We start from the raw sequence: 25,746 nt of genomic DNA, 5'->3' as shown, positions 1-25,746 counted from the left end.
ACAGGGACACCCTCACACAACAAAACGGGAATAATGGCCAGTTAAGGAAGTCCCATGGTTTTCTAAGCAGTCCCCAGCCCGAGTCTGTTGGTGGGCCTCTGGTTTGCTGGCGTGAAGCAATGAGGGCATCATTATCCCCCCAGGATGGGGAGTTTCACCCCTCATTTCAATGAGGCTGAGATTTTTCCTGCTGGATCTAGCTGGTTTGGTCATTTCTCCTCCATTCTTCAGTGTGTTGTTGTGAGTTTCTGTAACAGCCCAATGCTTTCAATCCCTTGTCTTGCTGGATGAGGCAGGGAGTGCTGCAGCCACTAGCCAGGCTCTGAGCTTATCCCTGCCAGCAGCCTGTGCCGCAGGCTGGTGTGATCCTTGGGAGCTGCCTTCAGCTCTCCTGATGTGCCAGTTTTACCCTGCCAGAGAGAAGGGGTGGGTTTGGAGGGCCAAAAGGAAGGGAGCAGAAAGAAGCCAGAAGCAGGGAGGCCCCTTGTCTTGTTGGTCGTGAGGGTTAAGGCTGATTTCCTGCACCAGTGCCAGAATTTAAGTGGGAGCCACTAGTGGGGACAGTATGTTGGACTGAACCCCTGCCAGACCACTGGCAGACTCTGCCTTTGGCATCTCAATGAGGCTGAGACTGTGAGCAAGCTTATTTCCAGTGGTTGGGGTTGGGGATTTGTTCTGGCCTGTGCAGAAGATGGGGCGCATGCAGATGCGTGCATTGCAGCCCCCGAGATCTTGCTGGCTGCGGCAGTGTTGCATAAATCCTGAGGTTTCTGTCCAAGACTGTAAGTGCTCTTTGAGTTTCCTTCCTATAGCACGCATTCCCAGTGGTGATGCTTGATGTGCTCTCTGTGTAACATGCTATAGGAGCCATGACGAGGGACAAAAGATATACGTTGTTGTTAAGCAGGTTTGCGTGCAGATAGCACCATGCCATCTACATTTTGCACTGTGTCTCCTTAAGGCTGTTGTAGCCCTTAGGGGAAAGCAGGTGAGCTGCCTTGTTTTCTGCTGGGCTAGAAGGGGGCCCCAGGGCATCACTGCTGGCCCCAAAGCAGAGGGGTTTGTGCTGGGACCTTGCAAGCATGGGTTTGCCCTCTCCCAGCAGTGCACCCGCAGCTACTTCGAGGGAAGCCTGCGAGCCAGGAATGCGTCAGGGCATCTGTGTGTGCTCTCAGCCTTTCATCTCGGACATGTGGCCTGGGCAGGCCACAGGGCAGAAAGGAAAACATCCTGGGAAGAGCTCAAGAAGTGTTAGAGAATAGTTTGTGCTTTTGGAGGTGATTCAAGCAGTGATCCCTCTTCTAGGAATGAGGGCTGTGGGAGGTGTGGAGAGCCTCAGGATCACTAGCATGGCTTGGAGCCCTCTTCTTCTAGACCAGGGCTTTACTGAAGTTCATAGGAAGTCCCTGACACCTTGCTACTGTCTCCAGAGCAATGAGAAAAGGCAGGCAAGTGCTTGTGTTGTCATCATTGCATCTGGCTGGCACTGGTTGCCTGCCCTTAGTGGTTTGGAGCCAGATAGGCTACCGAAGTTCAAAAGCCCCGTTTTTAAGTAGTGCAGTGTAGGTAGGTCCTTTACGCCTCTGCAACCTGAGTCACCTCTGGCTGTGTGTATAGGCAACAACAGCAAGTCTCTTGAAATTGCCCATCATGGAATGAAACCTGGGAAGAGGACCGAGGTACCTGCTTTCCAGCTGTAGGCAGTGGCCTGCTGTCTCTGCATGAGTCCTGGGTACTCTGCTTCTCAAGGCGAGCCTGAGCATCTCTGCACCATAGTGCAGACATTGGCCTCCCGTTTGAGCTTCTGCATGCAGACCTGACACCCGTTAGCTTGCCACTGGGTTTGGTGAGTGCCAGCAGGGTGAGAAATGTTCTCCTCCGCTGGGATCTCAGCCAGGAGACAGGCACAGGCTCCTCGGGACTGAAGGATGAGAAGCGATGGGACAGGACTGAGTGTTTAAGAGGGGACCCTGTTTCCCGACCCAGGCACAAAATTCCACGTAGTTCTGGTCAACCTCAAACTGCATTTCCTGGTGGATTAGCTCTGTCTGTCTGAGAAGTGTGTCCCAGCCTTATTTAGGAATGACAGGAAATCAGTAATTGCTTCTCTTGTTGCTTAATTATGGGATTGCCTTTGGGCTGCAAATGCTGGTGAGCCTGTGCTGTCAGCCTGGCACAGGGGCCATGGGGTGATAAGGAGAGCTCTACTCTGGGAGAGGTGTGGGTGACTGACTGATTATGCTTCCCTGAGACTACGTGCATGGCTATGGGACATGACACTTCTAATGAGCACAGCAGAGGTTATTCACTACTCAGTTATGTTTCCCCTTCATCTTATATACTGCTCCACTGCTGTGAGAGGGAACATAGCTGTAATAGGTGTATTGTGAGAGCAACAGATTGTAAGCTGACAGGTTCGGGGGGTGTCAGGGAAATACCATCCATCTTCCTCACTGATAGCCCACACAGCATAGTTTATTTCCTGTTCCTCTTCTGTTTATGCTGGGTTAAATCAGGAACGAGACGGGGGACCCATGAGGACACACCAGTGTAAGCACAAACAGCTTGCCTAATAAAAAGCCTTGGTGTTTGGCCAAGCATTGGGTGAGAGTGGGTTCAGCACGAGCTGCAGGGAGCAGTGCAGGGGCAGAGGGGCAGTGGTGTGATAGCCTCAGGCAATACCCATCGTTGGGGCACCCATGGAAGGCTGAAAACCCCCAGACTTGGGAAGTTTTCTTCCTTCCTCCCAGCTGTGGCAGTTACCATAGTGACTGGATTTTATAGTGTGTTTCACAGTGATGATACCAATTTTCTCATGGCCTTCTCACCTTATCAGAGCTTCCTCTTGGCTATCTCGGTGAAGAGGTCAGCCATCAAGTCAGAGAGATTTACAGCACTCTCCCTGTCGCAGGGGGAAGCCTCTTCAGCATAGGTGTGAAATGGTGTTAGCTCCACACAGGGACTGTTTCAGTGCTGGTGCCTGGGCTGGAGGCTTTCTGGGGGATAACAGGGGCAGCAGGAGTTGGAAAGAAGTAGCTGGTTGTCACTCAGGGGTCACAGTTCCCCTTGTGCTGTGGCCTGAATGCCCCGTGCTTCTATTCTCTGGTCTTGGTGTGGGGCTGCAGGGTGACTGCCCTTGCAGTTTAATGGGGTTGGTTTGTTGCTGATGTGATGTTTCGGAGAGCGGAGAAGAACACGTGTCCATCTCTCCTGCTAGTCTGCATGCTTGTGCAGCCCCCTCATGTTCCTCTCCCAACCAGGATTTTCACCTGGTTTTCACAGCAGTGTTTTTCTCTCCTTTCTCCAGTACAGATGTGTAGGGACATCCTCTTCTGGCGGTTGTCAGGTCTCCAGGAGTAGAAGCTGAGGTTACAAGAACCTGGAGAGCTTTCTTTGCATCTTCGCACCTCCTGAGCTCCTGGTTTGCATTTTGAAGGTAGTAGTGTGACAGAGCTTTGGCAGTCTAGCCTTCAGCTCCCTGTGCCTACAGGGACACAGTTTAACCTTGGATGGAGTTGTGCCTTGTTAGTAGATGTACCACTGATGAGCAGACTCCAGGTTAGTTCCTCGGCCTTCCAAATGTCTCCCTTCTTGCAGGATTGTTTCACCTCACTTCTATTTTCAGGTTTCCCCACTAGTCTGATAACCGTTCCTGACTATATGTTTCAGAAAGGGAATCCTCTGTCAATACCGCAGGCCAAGAAAAGCTGTCTAGACAAAATAATGCCTAATAATGGGGTTAATTCTGACCTTTCCTCACTGTTCCCAGTTATGTAAAAGGTATCTCCTGATTTTTCATGAGACACAAGGATGCTCATGGGTCTGGAGCATCTCTCCTATGAGGAGAGACTGTGGGAGCTGGGCCTGTTTAGTGTAGAGAAGAGCAAACTGAGGGGGGATCTCATCAATACAGATCAGTATCTCAAAGGCAGGTGCCAGCAGGATGGTGCCAGACTCTTTTCAGTGGTGCACAGAGACAGGACAGAGAGCAATGGCCATAAACTAAACCACAGCAAGTTTCACCTCAGCATGAGGAAGAACTTCTTTATGCTGAGGGTGGCAGAGCACTGGCACGGACTGCCCAGGGGGGTTGTGGAGTCTCCTTCTCTGGAGACATTCAAACCCCACCATGGACTCGTTCCTGTGTGAGCTGCTCTGGGTGGCCCTGCCTTGGCAGGGGGCTGGAGCTGGTGATGTCCAGAGGTGCCTTCCAACCTGAATGATTCTGTGATTCACATCGTAAAGGTGCTTCAGAGGAAAGGATTGACTGTGACAGGGAGCACTGTCCCCTGGGAACTCGCTCTTGCAGAGCCATCTCCAGCAGAACCATTGGGTGGAGCAGCCTCGAAGCTGCTTTTCATTAGCACGGAGCTGAGCAAACCCTTGACCAAGGCTAGAGGATGGGAAGTACAAAACTGGCTTACGTCCAATTCTGTTCTCACCCTCCCTCCCACTCCGAGGCTGACTCAGTGCTTCCTTCCAATTGCATAGCAATTTCCATTGCTTTCTTCTGATGTGCTGTGGTAGAAGGCGAGGGTAGAGAAGGACCAAGGGGCAGAGCTGGGAAGAGGGATTATCAAATCCATTGCATTAGCAATGGGAACGAAACTACTGAGGTCTCTTGTGCAAGAAGCCAGAGGCTGCTGGTAAACCTCAGCATTTCCTGCACACTACATTCCTCTTGTGTATCCAGTTACTGGAAGAGGTGAAGAGATGCCATAGGGTTGTAACTCCTAACTTACCTCCAACTGCTCAGCTCACTTTTCCCTTCACTCTGTTGGAGCCAGGTGGTGGCTGAGCAATGTGCCAGCTTTGGATCCCATTCAGGAATAAATCATCCCAGCTGGCTGGAAGAAGAGGCAACAAAACTTACTGGCAGGACCAGTAAAATCCGCAGGACTTCCGTGTGTGGGAAATGAGCGGGACAAAGGATAGAAATAGAGGGATTGCCATGACACAGAGCTGTGGGTCACTACAGATTCAGGGGCTGAAAGGGAACATTTGAGGTTGTGTCTGGCATGAGCCTTCTCAGATTGGGTAATGAGGTGCAGGCTGCTGAGCGAGTGCACCCCAAAATGAGGCAGATAATCTCAGGATTCTGGTGCTGGGCTATATGGACTTGGACTGTTGTGTCCTGCAGGAGGAGGAGCATGCCTTTGGGAGAATAACCTTCCTGTTACCTCTGAGCCCGGGTGTGCTTGGAGAAGGAGAGAGCTGATGGCATCGGTGTTTAAATGCGAGGAGGAGTCTGTACTCCACAGCTCTGCTCCGGTCTGGAGGCCGGGGACAGTGCTTCACCTCTGCCTGCCTCACCTCAGGAGGAGCTCCTCTTCATCCTCCTCCTTCACACCCTCGTGTTAGCTAGGGCTTCCTCTGGCTACTCCTAAAGTGCTGCGACTTGTCTCATGTGCTACCCACATGAAGAACAACCTCCTCCTGTTGGAATTCAGCAGTCACAAATGGTCTTGGGTTTATTCTTGCGTTTTAAACAGAACAGGATGGAGAGTTGCAGTTCCCAGAAGCGCAGCTGTGGCGAAACAGAGCCTGCTTCAGGGCACTCGGGATCTGGGAAGGAGAGTCATACCCCAAGGAGGAGTGTGGCTCTTGTATCAGACTGCGAAGTGGTCCTGGCTCCAGACCAGCGAGTTGCTGTGTTCTGGTCACTCTTCCATCAGGCCTTTCTTTTCCAGTGTGTCCCCTGAGGAGGATGACACCAGTCGCATCCCACAAGTCCTGTGGGACTAACTTCGTTTAGGACCTTTCATGTGCACTGAGATCCTTCCCTGTGCACCAGAGTTATTTTCTTACCCCAATACAACGTGATTATCTGGATTCCTCCCTGGAGAGCTGTGGTGCAGCAGCAGCACCACCGCCTCTTCTCCTGTGGGACTGGCTCTGCCCTGCTCGCAGCTGAAGCTGCTCCAGCTGGTTTGGTATGTGCAAATCAGGCTCTGATCTCCTGTCTCTGTGCCTTGCCAGGAGCCAGCGCTAGCAAGAAAGTTCTTGGTGGCTGCGGAGGAGCTGGCAACTTCACTGCATGATGCAGCAGGAGGGGATCGAGCCCCTTCTTCCAGAAGTGCTGCAGGGAAGAGTGCTAAGAGACAGTGCAGGTTGGGGCCATTGCACTTGTGAGGCTGTGAGTGTGATGAGGGGTGTTGGGGGAGCAGCAGAGTGGGGCTGCAGCAGGGAGAGCGCTGCCAGACACAAGCTCCCTTCCTTACAGCAGCCATTTTCCAGACTTGTTTGCGGTAGAGATTTCCTCTTCCCTGGACTCTCAAGTCATTGTTCCCCTTATGGGGCCTCACCAGTCATTGCTTTGTGGTGGAAAATATGAGGTTGTGGGGGCCAGAGCACAGACATTCCTTCCAGCTTAAAAGAGTCCTCACGCAGTGGAGCCCTCGAGAGAGCTGCGCCTGGCTCCGTAACTGGTAGCGGCATCACGCTGCACTGGAGATCAGCTGTTTGGCAGATGCCTTTCTCCTCTTGGTTAGGTTGTGGGGAGAAAATCCTCCTTCCTCTCAGTTTGTGCTTCCCTTTCCTTGCAGCACCAGCTCCTGCCTGCTCACTGTGGGACATGAGAAAGCCCTGGCTCGCGTGTTAGGGCTGCAGTCCCTGTCCGGGGGTCAGGCCATGTACCCACCACGGTCAGTGGGGAGGCAGAGCTGTCTGTATCCACCCCAGCCTCTGCAGCTCAGTACTGCCAGGCAGTCTTCTTTTTTCTGTAGCAGTAATAGCATCAAACACACAATCACAGAATGGTTTGGGTTGGAAGGGACCTGCAGGGCTCATCTAGTCCAGCCCCCTGCAATGAACAGGGACATCTTCAGTCAGGTCAGGTTGCTCACAACCACATCCAGCCTGGCCTTGAATCTCCGTTTCCCTGCTAGACCCATGGACAAATTCCCACAAGCAGGCTTCCCCAAGCAGTGTTGTTTTTCCATGGCCCCATGCGGAGGTCACTCATGGGCCGTCTTTATCAGAGGTCGGTTAGAGCCTCAGTGCTCTCCTGCTCAGTGCTCTGCTACGATGGGCACGGTCAGTTCATGACTGAGCAGCCAGCAAGGCAGGAGGGACTGCACACAAAGGGTGAGGTACGGGTTTTGCAGAGGGACCTTCCTCTGGCCTCTGGGAGTTGTAGGTCTCTTCCTCTCTTGCCTGTCTCTGCATCCGGGTTTTCTGGGAACACACCTCGATTCCCAGCATGGACAGAGATGAATGCTCTGGCTTGTTTCCTATTAGTGCAAGTCAGCTGCTGTTAAATACTCATCTCTTAAGCATTCAGAAGCCTTTAAAGGGTTGCATTTAGTGAGCCAGTACCTGGATGTCAGCTGAGAATAGGAAGAGATAACAGGGAAAGGTTTGGGAAGGGGGAAAGCGTGCTGACTGGTGCCTGGGTGTGAGGATTGATAGACTGGACATGTGCTCCTCTATGACAGGCATCCGGTGGGGAGTGTGGCAGCTCCCGGCATTGTGTTAGAATGGCTGAACTTAGTGGTGGAAGCTCTGAGGGATGGATGAAAGCAGAAGAGAGATGGGGTCTGTTCTCCAACCCAAGGAATGGGGGAGGGAACACAGCATGGGGGAGCTGGCATGAGGACCTGCCCCCAGGGCTGCAAGCAGCAGCCTGCTGAGCCAGAGAGGTGTTTTGTGGGGCTCTGCAAAGGACTTACAGCCTGGTTCCCTTAGGAAGCAAAGCTGTGTCAGCAGGCTGGCTGTGCTTGCCTGTCTGCCCCTGGCCTCCAGTGAGTCTTCCATCTCTCAGCCTGTTTTCCGCCCCAGCTGATAAGGCAGCGGAGGCCTCCCAGATAATGGGGTTTTGTGACTCCAGGTGACTGGCTTAATGAGAGGGGCCTGCAAAGACCCCCTGAGAATGGAGTCTATCCGCTGCCCTGTAACTAGCTGACAACAGGCTGTGCAGAGAGAGCTGCTGGAAACTGGGCTTCATTAGTTCTGCTGCTTGCAGGATGTCTGTGGGATGTGGGGGAGGAGGAATCCTGAAGTGTTAATGGCACTGGACCCCTTTGCGTCCAGCACAGGCCTCGTGCTGATACCTTTCAAACAGGAGATTGCTGGTGTTGGGAACACTGTCAAATGCATTTGGGGGAATACAGCACTGATCCAAACTTAGCCTGACAAGCATCTTTTCCTTTTTCAACTAACTAGCTTGGGAACAGCCTGTTTTCATGCCTTATGAGCTGCCCATCCATACCTTTGCTGGTCTGAGTGGCAGGATGTGTACCATGTGCCTCCCAGAGGCAAAGGGGAGAGGGAGCTCCAGAGGGTGCCACTTTGGGACCAGATAACACCAGAGCAGAGGAAGGGTGCAGCTGATGATCCAGCAACCTCTCATAGTAGGTATCCTTCCAGAGCAGAGGATATGGATCATTCCCAGCCTGTTGTACCATCCTGATAGTGGTGATGTCCTGGGAGGTAGGTTTTACTGGAGAGCTGAACTGGGAATCGGATGGGTTCAATCCCTACATGGTGGGTTTATCTCCATCTTACTTTGACAACTGCAAATTAAACCTTCTAAGGCAGACTTAAAAGTAATTTTGTGGGGTTTCTTCCAGAGTCTGTACATGTCCTAAGGCAATAGCCCTAAGGGAGAGAAATTGTAGTGTTCACCTATTTATGGCAAACCCAGCATCGCGGGTGCCAGCTTGGTTCATGCTCATCTGCTCTGTTTACGCTGCTGCCACGTTTCCGCCCTGTCACGCCAGTGTGTCCTCGGATCCAGAGAGCTGCCGCAGGAATTGGGTCAGGGTTGTGAGGAGGGACAAGCACTTTCCTTGTTAGTCACAAACCAGAACAATGGCACAAACAGAGCGCAAGTGGCCAGAGGTGCCTGGCTGCCTGCCCGTGCGTGCCCTCGGGTGAACCTGGACTTGCTCTTCCCAGGCCTCTATGGGAGAGCGCGCTGCTGAAAGAGCTGCTTTACCCAGAGGAGCACTTGGGCACTGGAATGAAATGCAGGAGCCAAATCCTTCCTCAGTGCCATCACTGACCCGCCCTGCGCTGCTCTGCTGCCCAGCCCTCTCTGTTTGGATACTGCTGCACAGCACAGCTTCTCTATCGCAGCCACACAGCAGGAGAGGAGAGAGATTTGGGAGTCAGGAAACACAGCTTCTCATCTCGACTTTCTGCATCACTGACCTATCACCTTGTGTCTGCAACTGAAGAAATCATTGCCAAGACAACGGCTGAACACAGAGCTGGGGTTTGTGCCTGCTTGTTGAGTTGCTTTAGAAATGTGCAGGCAGTTGCTGTTTACAGGTGGCACCTTGGCACATTCAGAGACCCTTTCTGTCCCTACTCCTGTGTCAGTCGTGGCACGGAACAGGCAGAAGAGATGTGGACAGGAAGACTTAGGGAGGACTGGCTGAAATACAGAGCTGCAAGCTCAAGTCTCCCTGTCTGTGTGGAGGAAGTCTATTGTGAATTGTACTGGTATATCTGAAATCTTCGTCCCTGCTTTTACTGCTGCCTTCTCTGACGTGTGAGAACCTGTGCAAGTCCTGCAACCCCAGGCATCGTTTTGCTGCCCTTTAGTTTTGCCTGTGGTACTCAAGTTTCTATGATACATACATGGCATTGCCTCCTGGAGGAGCTTTCAGTGCTTCAGCTGTAGAGCGCTTTGATTTCCTTGCGCATCAGGCAGGGCAAGAATGCAAAGCCTTGATTTTACAGCGAACAGCGCTGAGCATTAGGTGAGGGATCAGATCATCTTACACAGACCCAAAACCTGATGCCAAAAGAGGAGAAAGAAGATGCTGCAGATAGCAGAAGCAAGGTGGCAGGTAATATTTCTCCAATGCAGCGTGGGCTGCTGAGGAAAATGCTTTTGGGAACTCCAAGAGGAGATTTTGTACAGGAGAACATGCAACAGGCAAAAAGCAATGTGAGGGGTTGTTCTCAAGCACATAAACTCGCCACCTCGGAGCAGGGCGGTCTCCCTGCTCTGTTCCCAGAGCACAGGTAATGGCAGAGATCCCTGCTGCTCCCTTTGGGGAGTGTGGACGTGCAGCTGCTTGCCCAGCTCTCCTCTGCAGGGGGAAGCGTGTTCTTCCCTACAGAGGGCTTTTGTTGCTAAACTCTTCCTCGGTTTCCACAGACTGGTGGGGAACGTCCTCATTTCCACCAGGGAACACTGGGCAGCTGTGGCTCCCCAGGGCCCAGGGCAGGGAGTGCACAAGGGAGAGGTGCAGTGAGCAGCTCCTGCGCAAAGCCAAGGAGCCATGGTGCACCTTTCCCTTGTGCATGCACTCACTCGTGTATCTTGCTGCAGGCGCTGCACTGTGCTCATGCAGTCCCACCAGCGTGAAGCAGGCAGGGCAGCTCCCAGGACCTTGGCACCCCATGCAGACACACACAAGGCGCCGTGTGTTGCTGTGTAGAGCCACGCCACTGGCAGGGGCTTGGAAGTGCTACCAACATCTGCACTTACACTGTGTTGGAGTCCAGGTACCTAGTGCCAGTTGCTGCTGGAGATGAGAAACAGCCCTTCCCCGCTGCCTAATTTTAGCTCTCCACCTTGAGGCCCTGCATTGCTGGTTTCTATGGTGATCCCTCGCCAGCAGCGCCAGCTTTCTCGCCTGCGGATGCTTGGAAACGTCTCTGGTTTTCCTCCTTGCTCTTTGGGAAGCAACAGCTGAGGCAGAAGCAGTGCATGCAGTTCGCTGCTCTGTCAGGTCAGAGCTGCTTGGCACTTGCATGCATGACCCCTTCATCCATGGGGCTGTGCCTCCCAGAAAGCAGCGTACATTCCCGTCCCCATTCAGCAGGCAGGCTGGGCTGTGCATGCCTGACGCTGGTGCTGCCTGGCTGCCCTCAGTTTCTGTCCCCACAGCTCCATTGTCTTTGGCCAAGAAGATGCCTGGGGTGGTTCTGCCCCTGTGGAGGCTGCAGAGTGAAGAGTCAGGAGTGTGCCATGGCAGAGGCTCCGATGCCCAGGCGCTCCTGCCCTGGCTTCTCCGGGCGGCAGAGGAGTAATTGAACAGAGAGAGCCTGGGCAGCTCGCCCGAGGCAGAAGGGAGGAACTGCCTTGTCGTGTCTTGCAGTGTAGATGCCCTGTGCAGCAGCCCATAATGACTCTCTGCCCTTTCCCTCCAAGCGTGCTGTGCACATGAACAAGTGGCACTTCCCATGTCCAGAGTGACAGGAAAGGCAGCAGCAGCTCGCAGGGAAGATGTGCTGTAAAAGCCATGATTCCAGCCTGCAAATCCTGGAACTCATTTAAGGGTAATGACATTGGAACACTGTGGAGTCTTTTTGGTGAGTGATCTTGCACTTAAACCTTTGCAGTTTGTATGTTCAACCTTTTACACGGTAGGTGCAAGGACAAGCTCTTCAGTATTGAAGTGGCAGCTGCCAGCCCTGCTTACTCAGGTCTCTCCAGCAGATGGAGCTTTATAAAGAGCAAATGTGATGGGGTCCAAGCTAAGATCGGGATGTCTGTCACAAGGAACTTGTCTGGCTGGTACCCAGAGAATCGGGAGTGAAGATAAAGCCTCAGTCACAGACACTCCTGTACTCATCCATTCATCCACCACTGTCTCTATTATACTCCCAGTTACATGGTTACAGGAGACTTGGGCATTCACTGGGAAGGCAGCTGGGAGCTCCCAGCCTTCGGTATGGCGTGAACCACCTCAAAGCCGTGTGGCTGTACCAAGAGGCAGCAGCTGCTAACTTCATCTGTGTGCAGGCTGCTGGACAGAAGTGGTTCCTGGCTCTTGCAGGAGGCGAAGGCAGGGTCTGCAGCAGCAGAGGAGCACACTTCAACCTGCAAAGCAGCCACAATGGGTCAGGGAGCCGGTGCAGAGTGAAGTAGGTGTAGGGTAGTGGAGGTGGTATCTGCTGAAGGAAGGAGGTGAGGGTTTCGGGGGTTTTGGGAGCGGGGCATGTGAGTATAAGGGGCTATGGTTTGTAGTTTGTAGATGGAAAAAGGGCAGCACCCAGCTTGCTAGCTCCTGCCGTGGTTGCTGCTGCTGGGAAGGAGGATGAGCAAGCTGGGTCTGAGTAACCTGTGCCTAAGCGAGAGGGCTGGCAGGCAGAGCAACTTGAGTCCTTCCTTTCCCTAGCAAAGCCCCGGGGTGTGAAGATGTGGCAGCCAGCTCTAACCCACTGTCAGCCTAGGACAGCTTAAGGCAGCAAGAAGGATCAAACAGCGAACCATATGGCTTTGATTAACACGCAAACAAAGAGTAACATGGCCTTGTAGCCTGGCAGGAGGCAGGCTGTCTTCTGAGGCTGTGCTGGTGGTGGACCTTGCCCAGGTCTCGGTGGCAGAGCTGCGGGATGGCTCCTGGGCTCTGGCACTACTGGAGAGCTGTGGATGCAGGATGGCTGCATCTTGGGCCTGGTTTGCAGCGAGCTGGCGTGGGGAGAGGAGTTTTGCAAGCTGAGCTGGATCCCTGCAGATGCTTACTGAGACTGGGCCGGTTGTAGCAGTGCCTTTAAATCTCTGCCCGGGAGGCTGGAGCCAGGTTTGGCACCGATGGGCAAGGCTGAGAGCTTGCAGCCGGCTGTCCTGCCTGGCCATGGGTAAGGAGAGGCAGAGTACTGCCATCTATTGCCAGGCACCTGGATTACAGACCTTGCTCAAAGCCGTGACTAGGTCTTTTCTGGTCCTTGACTCAGGGAAACATCGCTTGAAACCCTTTAAATGGATCATCCCTTGGGTGCTACAGTGCACGTCAGGTGCATGAGTGCCCTGCTCAGGCTCCAGCCTGGGAGAACTTGTTTTTTCTTTGTACTTTTTGTTATTCCTCCTTTCCTGCCCTAAGTTGTGTGGGGTTGCTTTGTGCAGTGAAGTGCTCATGTTGCCCCATCCCACCCTGGAAGCCACCTACAACATTTACCCCAGCTCTCCTCCAGAAGGCAACTAAAGAGAGGTGGATGCAGCAGAAGGCCTAAGGGGTCTGTCATAGCTCAGAAACAATACGTGAAAGGAGGATGAAGGGGCACAAGGAGGATAACACAGCATAAGCAGCAAGAGAGGAGCATTTGCAGAGGTTTGGAAGGGTGTTTGGCACTACACAGTGCCTTGAAAAGACCATCTTGGTCTTGATGACTGCGCAGTAGGCCAGCAGGCAGAATACTCTGAAGACCAGGGCAAATGGTCACTCAGCAGATGATCTGTCACTGTGGGCGGTTCAGTAAAGATAACAGCTCGCTGTGAAATTGTGGTTTAAAAGCAAAACCAACAACAAAACAAGAAAATGAGGGTAAAGAAGCAATAGGAGAAAAAACGTGCTCAGCATTTGTTGCTGTGTGTATCATAGTGCTAGCTCCTCGGCAAATTCTGCTCCTTTTTGATCACCTACTTTCCAAAGTGTATCGTGGAGGTATGTACCACACATGAGCAGAGGTTAAGAATAATGCTCAGATGAGAAGGTGAAAAACCTTTGCCTGTTAGAGAGAAGGGTCACAGCACATGGGATTGACTGATCCCACTGATTCTTTTACTTTCCCCAGTCCTCTCTCTCTGAAACAGGACTGTTGAGGAAGCCAGTTGACCTGAACCAGACACTTAATGTACAGGTGGAAAATGTTAGATGAAATGAGAGTCACAAAGCAGGGAATTAAACCAGGGTCTGTGAAGTGTAAAGCCCTGGAACCCTCTTCTCTAAAAAGTCTAACAAAAGAAAAAGACTTCAAACGGACCAAAGTAAATGGTGGTTTTAGTGACAATGTGGTTAACCTGTGGCATCTTCCTTGCTGGGTGGCACTGGTTTGGGAATGCAGGAAAAGGGGTTGACAGTTAGGTGAACAAGAATACTTGGCTGGACAAGAATACTTGGCATACTTTGGCTGGGAGAATACTGTAAAGAGTATAAATTGTTCTGCAGGGCATAAGTCAACTGCTGGCTGTCAGGGACAAGGAAGACATTTTTCCGTGAGAAGGTAACTGTATAATCATCTATGACAATGTTTCTCCCTTTGAAGTGTTTAATCTGGACCAGTGAAGGCAAGATAATGGCTCATATAGGGTTTTTTTGTGATGGGGCATCATCTAGTCCCTGATGTCGATTTCTTCTGCCTGTTTGGTATCGCACCTTTCTTCAGGGTTATGGTCACCATCTTCTAAATGTCTCAAGCAAAGACGTTTCTGCTCCCTACCCTTCATGGAAACAGTTTGAAGGCAGCAGTCCTTGACATAGGCAAATTATTCTTGCCATTTGTGCTTGACTTTCTCTTGCTTATATTTGCTCCAGTTCTCCTGGGTGATTTTCTGGGAATGACCTCAAGGAAGCCCGCTGGTGCTGTAGCCCTCATTCTTGTGTCTGCTCCTGGTTATTGACTGAGCTGTCCACCTATTGCACTCATGTCTCTCTCTTCCTGTAATCTTGTTATGTGCGTTATTTGTTTTAAGCTGTGTTGCTGCTCTTCTGGGTAACAATGTATTTTAATAACTTAATAGTAACTTAAGTAACTTAATATGTCTCTTACTTTGTATCTTGCAGGAAGAGCCAAGGAGCAAATCCAAGATCTGTGCCAATGTCTTCTGCGGAGCTGGGCGGGAGTGTGCAGTGACTGAGAAGGGAGAGCCAACCTGCCTCTGCATTGAGGTATGGGCACAGCACGGGGTCTGCGTCTGGGGCATGGCATCACCATCACTCTCAGCCTGAGTTCTGATTGCCGGAAGGATTCCGTGATGGGACGAGGTTGTTTTGGAGCAGCTGCAGATTCACAGTGGCTCTTCAAACAGCAGGGCCTTTCCCAGCGTGGTGCGGAGGAAGAGCCCTGTAGGGTAGATAATGTTTGGGGCTTGCAGCTTGTGCAACTGCCCAGGGTCTTTACACACAGGAGACTTGGCTGGAGGTCTTTTGTTGGGAAAGCTTAGTAGCGTATTGATACGCAGCTGGCTCTGGAGAGCGCTCTAGGGAGTGGTCTGCGAGCTCCAAGACGGCCCCTCCTCCCTGGCATTCTGTTTGAGGAGCTTACAAGCACCCTGCTAAAAACCAGCTTTTGTAAAATGGAAATAATTGTGGTAGAGTGCTGTGAGCATGAATAGCTTCATCCAGCAGGGAGCCGGGGACCACGAGAAGAGTCTTTCCCAGCCGTAGAGACACAGTGTCTCCCTACTCCACTCTGCCCCAAGCTTTCAAACCTCCTGCCTGGCTCCTGGGAATGGGCATGTGGCTGTTTCTGCTCCCGCTTCCCCCCGAGCTTGCAGCTCTGTTGTGGCCAGCCTGGGCACTGGAGAGTGAAATGCCACGTTGGCAGGAGGAGAGTCTGTTGCTCTGGGTAGGCTTGGCCACACTGAAAGGCACAGGAGAGAGAAGCTCACAGCCTGAACAGTGACACTGCTGAACTCTCCCACTGCTGTAGGCTCTGCTGTTTGCTCGTGGTTGATGGCTTATTCTGCATTTGGATGCAGAAAGGTGGAGCAGAGTCTATAAAGAGATGCTGGGCTGAGCTGAGCAAGCAGAGGTGCCCAGATCAGGCTCACAGAAGCACCTCCAATTAGGTCCATGGCACACAGAGCAGCAGCTGAAGGGTTACGCTCAGTACTTGTGCTGGGCACTGATTTCCTTGCTGGGCTCTGCTTTAACGGAGGCTCCTGTCATGTTGGTGATGACCATGGAGGCTGGGATGAAGTGAAGCCTTAGAACCCACACCAACAGACTTCCCTGTGTGGGTTTTTGTAGATGGGTGGGTTCAGCCTGTCCAAACACCAAGGGGGCTGTGCCAAGGGCTTCTGTTGAGTTGGGCTGGTGCTGGGACTCACCTGCCTCCTTCTGGCTCTCATGGAAAGGCAGCTAAAACGTTGTCTTCTCTGTCTCTCTCACAGAAATGCAAACCTCACAAAAGGCCTGTGTGTGGTAGCAATGGCAAGACCTACCTGAACCACTGTGAGCTGCACCGTGATGCTTGCCTCACTGGCTCCAAAATCCAGGTGGATTACGACGGCCACTGTAAAGGTAATCTCAGCACTGAGGGCCAGCTACACTCTAAGGGAGGGAAAGTCAGAAGCCAAGCATGATGACAAAGCAAGGCAGAGGCCTCACCAGCTAGGACCTTGTCGCACAGTTGCTGAATGGAGTAAACAGGGCAAGCCTGGGAATGATAGCCAGGTTCAAACAGAAGCCTGGATCACCACGCAAGTTTGTGGTGATGAAGTAGGCCTGAAGTCAAGCCATGAAATCAGGTCTGGTGATAGGTAATAACCAGAGTCAGGCACAGGACAGTGATTGCCAAACAAGTCCATAGTGGTGCAGTCTGTAGCAGGTCTGAGATCAAGGTGGGAAGGCAGTCACAGGGCTTAGATCAACAGGGTCTATGGCAGGTACAGGAATGGTTGCAATAGAGCTGGCACCCAGGTGGGAAGAGCTTGGTATTGTTTCATGTTGCACCAGGAATGTCCTCTTCTGTCTTTCCATTAACAGAGAAGAAGTCTGAGAATCCAGCTGCCAGTCCAGGTAAGAAGCAGTCTCCTTTCTGGTCGGGGCCTCTGTATGCATTTGGATAAAGAGACAGGGAGGAATGTCTGCACAGCTCTGTAAAAGTCATATCTCTGCGCTAGCTGTAGCAGAGTCCAAGTTGATAGATGAGCTGAAATACAATTGCGCAGCTCTTTATTCATGCATAACCTGTCAGAGTTTATGCTGGGATATCTCAGGGACTCAGCATGGACAAGGTGGAGTGAAACCCAGTTTGCCTTTGGGGACACAAGCTGTGCTTGTCGTCTAGTCTGAGGGAAGAAGCACTCTTTCACCTGCTTCCCTGGGGATTTGAGACTCTAGCTGTGGAGCTCTTGTCTCCGACTCCAAGAGCATTCTTTTAGAAGGAGGCTTTGCTTTAGGAGTGGTTAACCGATGGGTACAAATGCAGAGCGGCAGCACTAGATAACAAATGGGACATTGTCAGGGGAGTCAGGAGGTACAGCTGGACTGCCTTTCCCATCCGCCAACAAGATGATCTTAATGGTCTTTTCCAACCTAAGTGATTCTATGATAAGTCGCTGATTCCCTGTGCCTGGTTTCTCCCCTTATTCATTGCCATGTGCACTTAGACTGGAGATTTTGGGCCTGTGCCCTGTCCTTCATCAGAGAAGGCCCTTTTCTCATCTGTGGCCATGTAAGTGCTGGAGCTTACATCAACTCCCTAGGACAGATGAGAGCAAACCCTCGTACAAGCTTAAGGGAAAGGACCATGTCAGAGCATGGCCACCACTTTAAAGTGGTTTAAAGGAAGTTCAAAATAAAACATGGAGAATGTCTACTTGTTTTATTTTCTCTTTCTCCATATGGTTTTCATCTGATTGTACTCACTGGATTCAGGAGATCCTTAGTGTGACATGAATGCATACTGATTCGCCTTCCGGCTCCACTGACAACTCACAGAAGCCAGATCTAGGCTTTCAGTTTTGCTTTAAATGCATGGTTTGGTACTAGCACACAAAGTGATACCCACCTAAAGAAACCTGTGACTGAAGAGCGCTGTGAACAAGCCAAACTTGACCCCCTTCTCATTTCCAATCAGAGTGGGCAAGTCTGGGCTTTGAAGAGATGAAATCTCCTGAGACTGTAGGCCCTGCAGTTCAAGCTTGCTCAGTCTTAGTCCTTGTTTCTGCAGAGGATAGAGGATTTGGTGTTTGATGGTTGACGGCCGAATGCCTGTTCTGCGCAGCATCGGGAAGCCTGGACACAACGATGAGTCAGCTCTGGGTTGTTCTTCCACAAGCTTCAGGGACACAGGAAGGCAGAAGAGCTTTGTCAGGGGTGTTGTTTTGTGGCCTTGCCACATGGTGTCACCCACAGCCCATCTGCCGCTCAGCACATGGCACCTGGGCTTTGATCCGGGAGCAGAGCATCTCCCAGGTGGATGGACAGAGGGCCTGCAGGCTGCCATCAGGGCTGGCTGGCTGGCTTTGGTTTTCGAGTCATGGTCTCATTGCAGATTCACTCCTCTCATCTTTGCTTTTTCTTCTGCTACACCTTTTCCTGTTACAGTTGTCTGCTACCAGTCGGACAGGGATGAGCTCCGTCGCCGCGTCATCCAGTGGCTGGAAGCTGAGATTATCCCAGATGGCTGGTTTTCCAAGGGCAGCAACTACAGCGAAGTCCTGGACAAGTATTTCAAGGCAAGTAGAGCAGCCCTGGCCTCGGTGGCCAGAGAATATTTCTTGCCCTGTCACTGCAAAACAGCTGCCATTCCCCCCTACCCAAAAGGCTCCAGTGTGTGATGTGCCTGTCAAGCTGAGGGCCAGAGAGGTCCTGTATGTCCTACAGCGTGATGTGTTACAGAGCCACTGTCACGGCTGCGTGACAGCCTAGACCTGGAGCATCCCTGGATCCTGGTGTCTGACCTGCCCCAGGGGAAAAGGAGGGTATACCAGGTGTGCTGTGGCAGGAGAGAGGAATCACAGAATCACAGAATCCCAAGGGTTGGAAGGGACCTCAAAAGATCATCTAGTCCAACCCCCCTGCAAGAGCAGGGTAACCTACAGTACATCACACAGGAACTTGTCCAGGCGGGCCTTGAATATCTCCAGTGTAGGAGACTCCACAACCCCCCGGGGCAACCTGTTCCAGGGCTCTGTCACTCTTACAGTAAAGAAGTTCTTCCTGATGTTAACGTGGAACTTCCTATGCTCCAGTTTACACCCATTGCCCCTTGTCCTATCACTGGATATCACTGTAAAAAGCCTAGCTCCATCATCCTGACACCTACCCTTTAAAAACAGATCCTGGGGGACAAAAGGTAGCCAGAGGAAGAAAAGCTAAGTGAAAGTGTTGGAAATGCATGTAGAAGGAGCAGGAAGCTGGGGAAAGGGTCCTTTGTTCCACACAGTTCCAAGGCCATGTTGAGCTGGGGATAGGGAATGCTGGAATGCTTCAAGGGAATTTGCTTGCAAGGAGTATGGCCCGGTTGTGGCTAAGAGCTGGCAGCTCCCTAGTGCTCTGCAGAGAGAGAGGAGCTGCCTGTAAGTCTCGGGCCCTGCAATAATCCCATTCCTCTTCCCTCCTTCCTGTCAGTTTGGCCCTCAGCCCATCCCCACCCCTTTTGTGATCAGCAGATCACACGCTTCTCCTATGCTCCTGCCACATGCACTGCTTCGTCCCTCCCCCTCACGCCTGGCTCCCGATAAAGACTTCAGAGCATTCAGGATGGAGCTGGAGGAGCAGGTGGGGAAAGGGGGAGAGTGTTTAAATCATGAGCTGTTGACAGCGAGAGATTAATGATGCCTGACAGCAGTTTGCACTGCAAGTAAATTTGCCATGGCAGTGGTACCCCCTGGTGAGAGAGGAGCTGGTCCCTGCACCCCAGGGAGCATCTTTGCCTTTGTAGCCATTAATGCTGCTCTGTGTGTGGAAACCTGCTTGTGGCCCACTGCCTCAGGCACCTCAGCCGGCATTTATGTCACCAGTGCGGGTTTGCTGTGCCCAGCCATGGGTTAATGCCTGCCTTGCAAGTTGCCTGACTGCTGCCCTGCAGGTAATAAACACTGGAGGCAGAAAGATGACATGAGGCTTTTCCCTGTTTTCCTTGATGGGGAGGTTTGTAGATGCAGCATTCAGCTGTTTCCCTCCTGGAAGCCTGACCTGTGTGGATCACTGGGATGCGGGTTGTCCAGCAGGCAGGCCATGACCTGGAAGGATGTTACTTCAAGAGGAATGAGGCTGGTAGTGGGGAATTGCTCTGTTCTGGAGAGTCTTGGCATGTGGGGGGAGACACATAAGTGCAGACCATAGCACTGAAAGGCAAGAAAACCAGCTTAGTTGAGTGTGGGTCAGTGAGAGAACCATAGCCACTTTCACAAGGAATAGTGGCTTCAACTACTCCCAGTAGAAGTTGACGTGTTAGTGGAGCAGTTACACAGCCTGCAGCGCACAGAGTAATTTTCCTAGCCCTACATATGGACCACGTAGAGGTAACAACAGGCAGTGTCTCTCCCAGCATCCCTGGAAGCACTGCATGAGGAGCCAAGGCAGACAACAGAAATTAGCCAGCAGCGGTCTGTGTGCAGAATTCATTTTCCCCTCACTGCAATGCAGCTGTTTCTATGGTGGTCCAGCAGTTCCTGCTGGGTGCCCTGCACTGCGTTGTGACCTCTCCAGACAGGAAGGCAAAATGCAATTACTTCTTTGGGAGTACAGCCAGGATTTCAGGGTTAAAAATCCTGCTCTTCAGTGCCAGGAGTCCTGTCAGGACCTGAAGAAGTTGGTGGCGAGGCGTTGTGCTGGTGCTTTAAATTGTTCCTTCTTTAGGATCTGCAAAAAAATTGCTTCCTGTGATTTTCCCTTCTGTCACTGTCAGAGTCCAGGCACCGCTTTGGATTTACACATACTGGGAAGCTGACACCTCCTTGAATGCAACTGGTCTGCTTTAAGGCAGGAGGTGTATAAGGAGGCTAAGAGGTGGCTGGAACAAAGAGAAGAAATAGGGTTAGAGCCATAAATCAAGCAGCAGGAGGTGAATGAGAGGCAGTGTAGCTTATCGGTGAGAGCAAGACTTGGATCATGGCTCCCGGTTCTGGTGCTAGTATGGATATGTTGCTGCTTTTCTCTGAGCCTCTGTTCTTTGTGCAAAACAGGGATGATTCGATCAATTTCACTGAGCTAGGAGGGAGAAGGGGTACCCTGAACTGATAATTCAGACCCTCTTACATCTTCCTCTTTCCCTGCAGAGCTTTGACAATGGTGATTCTCGCTTGGACTCCACTGAATTCTTGAAGTTTGTGGAACAGAACGAGACTGCTGTCAACATCACCACCTACATGGACCAGGAGACCAACAAGCTGCTCAGGTCAGGGTGCCAGGAGGGCCAGTGGGACAGACATGATAGAAGGGGCATGAAAATCCCCTTATGGAGAGTCATATCAGTTAGGGCTTGCACTAGCAAAGGTAACTCCATATGAAGTGGCTTTTCATGTAATTAAGTGTGAATAGCACCACAAAGAGCAGTCCCACCCCTACCCTTCACATCAGGCTCATATTCGAACCCTCTCCTGCCTTAAATCTGGTAGATGTGCAACCAGAAGGTGAGTGGGGGACAGAAAATTTGTCGTCTCTTTTATTTCCTAATAAATTACTTCTGCAGTGGACTTTACTCACCTTTTGCCTGATAGCTAGATTCAGTGCAAGGAAGAAAACCCAGCTCATTGGCAGCCTGCAGTTAGAGCACATGCAAATGCAGTTTGAGAGGCTTCCCTGTTTCTGTGTGTGTGCCACTGTGCAAGACAATGAAGAGAACAGGCTGCTTGTAGTTATGCTGTGCTTGCATCTCTGCCTGTGTGACAGCACATCAATGTCAACAGGGTCCTATTCCTGCTGTTCTGAATATCCCCCCACTTCCCATCCCTTCACAGAGTATTTTGTGGCTATTTTTCTGTCATCTGTATCCAGTGAGCTTTCCTTACAGAGCCATGTCTGCCAGGCAGCTCAGAGCCTGCATAGTTCCTGGTTTTACTCCTCTCTACACTGAAGCCAGTAGAGCAGGGAAAAGCCTAGTCCAGCCCTGTGCAGAATGTGCCTCTGTGTTTCCTTTCAGGGGACTCTGCGTAGATGCCCTCATCGAGCTGTCAGATGAAAATGCTGACTGGAAGCTCAGCTTCAGTGAATTTCTCAAGTGCCTCAGCCCATCCTTCAACCCACCAGAGAAAAGTAGGAACGCCTCGCTTATACTGGGGAACCAAGGGGTCCTGGGGGGGGAGGAAGGAAAAGAGACCAGCTTTGGACCAAACATCAGATGCTGTAATTCTGCTCCCAGAGACAATGTTGGTACATGCGTACCTCTGATCCAACAGCACCCCTTGTCCCTGCATTGGCCAAAGTACGTTCTTTTTCTGTCCCAGAACTCCTACAGCTCTGGTGGTGAAAAAGGTTTGGATTTTAGAAGCAAGGGTATAGGTCAAATGGATATGGTATGTGTGGAAGGTCAAGGCATGTATTTAATAGCGCGGAGATAAATGATGTGGAGAGTTCGTGTCCAGATAACTTAGGAAAGTCGGACCAGACCAAAGTCCTGCTGTGTTCTGCTTCTCACACAGAGAACCTCCCTGATGAACATCTCAAAGTTCATTATCCTTCCCAGTCCTGCTTAGTGCCACAGTTCACGTGAAAGCACCTGGCCAGGCATGCCTAGCCATTCATTTCATCGTCTCCTCAGGGGGTGCTGGTCCAAAGGTGTCAGATTTACATCCCATTGCAGGATGCAGTGGAGGAGCAGACAGAAACTGTGCTTCCTAGGGATTATTAAGTTGAACCCTCTGTTGCTATTTCAGTGGTAAGCTAGAGATGATTCTTCCCAAGAAGAATCATCAGCTGGTTTTCACTTAACACCATATGGACCCTTGAGTGCTTTGTGGCCTTGACTTAAACACACACAACAGCTGTAAGAAGACATATGAGCTGAAATGAGCAGTAATTTTTTTCCTTCCTTTCTCAGGGCAACAGCAGATACACAGATCATTTCCCCAACTTCATCCCACCCGGAACAGAAGCTGTTTCAGAGTAACCAGAACTTTCACTCTGGGGGCTCTTTTCTATATAATAACAAATAAGGAGATTCAAACAAATCCAATACTGAGATTTCACTTGGAATTGAGAAATGTGTTCTTTTGAAGAAGCAAAATGAGCTGTTTGACTTTCCCAAATTATTTTGGCCAATTGCACACATCAAATCAGCATGAATATTTTAATCATTAGGAAACTTTGGGTGGTTAGGGAAAGGAAAGCCTCCTCCAAAACCTCGCTCTTCTCTCTCAAGGCATCTCCAAAGTACGTTGTCTTTAGCGTGCTTGCTGTCTCACAACCACTGCCCTTGTTTTGTGCCTCTCTAGAGTGTGCCCTGGAAGATGAATCCTATGAGGATGGAGCAGAGACTCAGGTGGAGTGCAACCGCTGCGTCTGTGCCTGTGGGAACTGGGTGTGCACTGCGATGACATGCGAGGGTCTGTATGCTCTCACACTGCCTTTGGTTTTGTACAAAAGGCATTTTTGCTTTCTATCTTTCTGAGAGCACCAGCTACCCAGATTGATTCTCTCTCCAGCTTTTTCTCAGCTTCAGTGTGGGTGGCCTCTTCATCACCCTCCTGTGCTCCACATTGGCCAAACCCAAGCTGGTTCTGTTCTGGAGGTCAGAAAGTGTGTAACTGGCTTGGGGGCAGTGCTGCTGGTGTTTGTAGTTCGGGTTTGGTGGTGTGAAAATTCAGCACCTAGTCTTTCAGATGGGCTGCTCTGCATCCAGCTGGCCTGGGGCATGCACAGACCAAATAGGTCACTGTTTGCAACCAGACAAATAAGGTGTGAGCAAGTTAGCTTTCCTGTGTATCCACACTGTGTCTGTGTTTAGGGTACCTGTAGAGCAGGAGCTAGGGGTCCTGTCTTGCCCCAAAGGGAAGATAGGAGATTTCATCCAGTAATGCCAAGAAAGCACTTCTTGCCATAAAAAACTGTAGAATAAAATAATGGTGATGGAGATGAAGGGAGCTGATGTTTGTAGCAGGGCAGGGTTCTTTGTCTGTTCTTCCTTTGGAAGACCCTTCTTAAACTTTCACAGCCATGTCACGATTGAGAGAAGTCATGGAGGGGTTGTGAACAACAGCTCTCTGCTTTGCCTTCTCACAGATTGTCCCAGGGCAGTGGAAAGCCTTGGGAAATATCCAGGTCCTTTCAAGGAGCCACATCCACCATCCCAGCACTGTGCTGCATTTTTCTGGCCTCCTTCCCTAGAACCAGGCCTTTGCATGAGCTTTGTTTTCAGGGCTGTGTGGGAGCTGTCAGCAGTTACGTTAGTTCAGGTCTATAGTCAGTAGCTTGGGCAGAGTAGGAGAGGGGGAACAGCAGTAAGTATGTACAGAGTTTCTTTTATGATTATCTTGGCTTCTGCAGTAAAAGCTTCCAGATTACCTCAGCTCAGGCTTGGCTGTGGCATTAGGAACTCGCCTCAAAACGATAATCGTAATTAATACTTACAGAGCTGCCAGAGGAGCTGTGGATAGGTTTCAGAGGTTAAGCAACTGAATGAGAGTCTCTTTTTGTTGCCTCCCCAGAAACAACCTTCAGAGTTGCCATGCAACACTGGGTGTTGATGCCTACTTTGTTCCCTGCATCCATGGTGGAAGCATACAATGGAACAACAATTCCGTGACTTTATGCCCGTGTCAGAGCAGCAGAGGGCTTAGAGGCTATTGTTAAAGAGATCATGAAACCAAAAAGTCAGATCAGATACATCAGCAAGTTGCATCTTCTCTGAGCAAAATTACCTCCTCATTAGGCATCAGTTGTTGTACTTGGATAGCACTGGCCTTCCATTTATTGCCCACAAGAGGCCAAGATGTTTGAACTAATTACAGGTGCTTCTTTTAAGCAATATTCAGTCTCTTCCTTATGGTTTTATTATCTGTGGGAGGGAGAGATGGGGACAGATGGATACCCAGGTACGGAAGTCCCAGGCAGCCACAAAGCCCACTAGCCCATTCTCTAAGAAGCCAACCCATGGCTTCCTCCAGCAGAGCCTTCCTAAGCTTGGGGTATGCTGTAGCCAACCTGCCTCTTTCTGTCCTACGTGGTGCAGCCCCTGAAATTTGTGATAATGGTAAACTCCATTTCTGTTTGCAGGGAAGAATGAGAAGGTGGCCGCTCAGAGACAGCGACCTGATGAAGACTTGACCGAGGAGGAGCTGGCTAGATACATTCAGGAACTGCAGAAGCATCAGGTTAGCATGAGGCTGGGAAGGTCTGCTTGCGCCAAGTCTCTCCTTGCTAGAGGGGTTCCCTCTGCTTCTGTCACTTAGAGACTTTTGGTACAAGTGGGATCTGTGTTGCCTGTGGGGACAAATACAGGTGTGAGGCTTTGAGGTATAAGCCAGTGTTGGCACTGCTTGTTGATGGGCTAAAGGCTTCAGTGCACTGCCAGCTCCTGGTCAGTGCAGAGCTTCACTTTTGTGCTCTCCTTTTCTAGGAGACAGCCGAGAAGACCAAGAGAATGAGCACCAAGGAGATGTAAGGGCCTCCACACTGGAGGAGCCCAGGAGGATGGGCCCAACCTGCCGCCGTTCCTCCAGTGCTGATCTCAGTATGCACAAGTGTCTGCTACAGTTGCCCAGTCACAGATATTTACATTGTATAGCGATGGGTTATTTGTTTTGTAATACACAGAGAATGGGGCCAGGAAAGGGGAGCAGAGCCCAACTGTTCAGGGAGCTTCATTGCTGGGGCCTGGGGGGAAGGCTGGGAGGGACTTACAGCAGCCTCTGGGACCCTTTCCCAGAGGAGACAGCTGCTCCCTCCAAGAACCGACAGGGATTTCTTGTTTCCCTGGATCTGGGGAAAGGATGGGGAGGTCGGTGCTGGATGGAAAAGGGTGTCTTCAATTGTCAACACAAGCCTTGGCTTCAGAACTACAGGCCTGGCAGTTTTGTGGCTGAGCACATGTGCTGCACGGCATCATTAGCCAAGGACCTTGCCCTGCTTGCCCTCCCCTTTGGTTCGAGCTCCTCAAAGCTGGTCAGCCTGGTGTGACACCTGGAAGATGTGGTGCCATGCTGCTGGCATAGCTCCAGCATGTTCCTCCTTGCTTTCCACCAGACTGTCCCCAGCAGCTCCTCCAGTACATCGTGGGCTCCAACACAACATGGTTCCTTTTGACCTCATCTCATTCTTACTCTCCCTACCCCCTCCTTAGAGGTGCTATCATTTGTTTTTTCCTTAGCACATTCACATGCTGACTCCCCCTTTTGTTTTGTTTTGGGTTTTTTATTACTTTATTTCCTATGGTAGTAATCCAGCTTTTATA

The 25,746-nt window shown here is 51.1% G+C and overlaps 1 protein-coding gene across 1 annotated transcript in view; it reads left to right on the top strand.

Annotated features, from left to right (window-relative positions):
- FSTL1 (follistatin like 1) overlaps positions 1 to 25,126 on the top strand; it is a 48,773-nt gene extending 23,647 nt beyond the window's left edge. The window contains exons 3-11 of the mRNA XM_065676119.1: positions 14,466 to 14,570; positions 15,797 to 15,926; positions 16,392 to 16,424; positions 17,958 to 18,088; positions 20,636 to 20,754; positions 21,499 to 21,611; positions 22,790 to 22,900; positions 24,570 to 24,667; positions 24,913 to 25,126. Of these exons, the coding sequence (XP_065532191.1) occupies positions 14,466 to 14,570; positions 15,797 to 15,926; positions 16,392 to 16,424; positions 17,958 to 18,088; positions 20,636 to 20,754; positions 21,499 to 21,611; positions 22,790 to 22,900; positions 24,570 to 24,667; positions 24,913 to 24,957 (885 nt within the window). The 3' untranslated portion in view covers positions 24,958 to 25,126. The remainder of the gene's footprint in view (positions 1 to 14,465; positions 14,571 to 15,796; positions 15,927 to 16,391; positions 16,425 to 17,957; positions 18,089 to 20,635; positions 20,755 to 21,498; positions 21,612 to 22,789; positions 22,901 to 24,569; positions 24,668 to 24,912) is intronic.
- Positions 25,127 to 25,746: the final 620 nt, after the last annotated feature.

This window comes from Lathamus discolor, chromosome 4 (genome assembly GCF_037157495.1).
Source record: "Lathamus discolor isolate bLatDis1 chromosome 4, bLatDis1.hap1, whole genome shotgun sequence".
Classification (NCBI taxonomy): Eukaryota; Metazoa; Chordata; class Aves; order Psittaciformes; family Psittacidae; genus Lathamus; species Lathamus discolor.
Note: the sequence above shows the minus strand (reverse complement) of the source record. Positions and strands in the feature narration are given on the sequence as shown.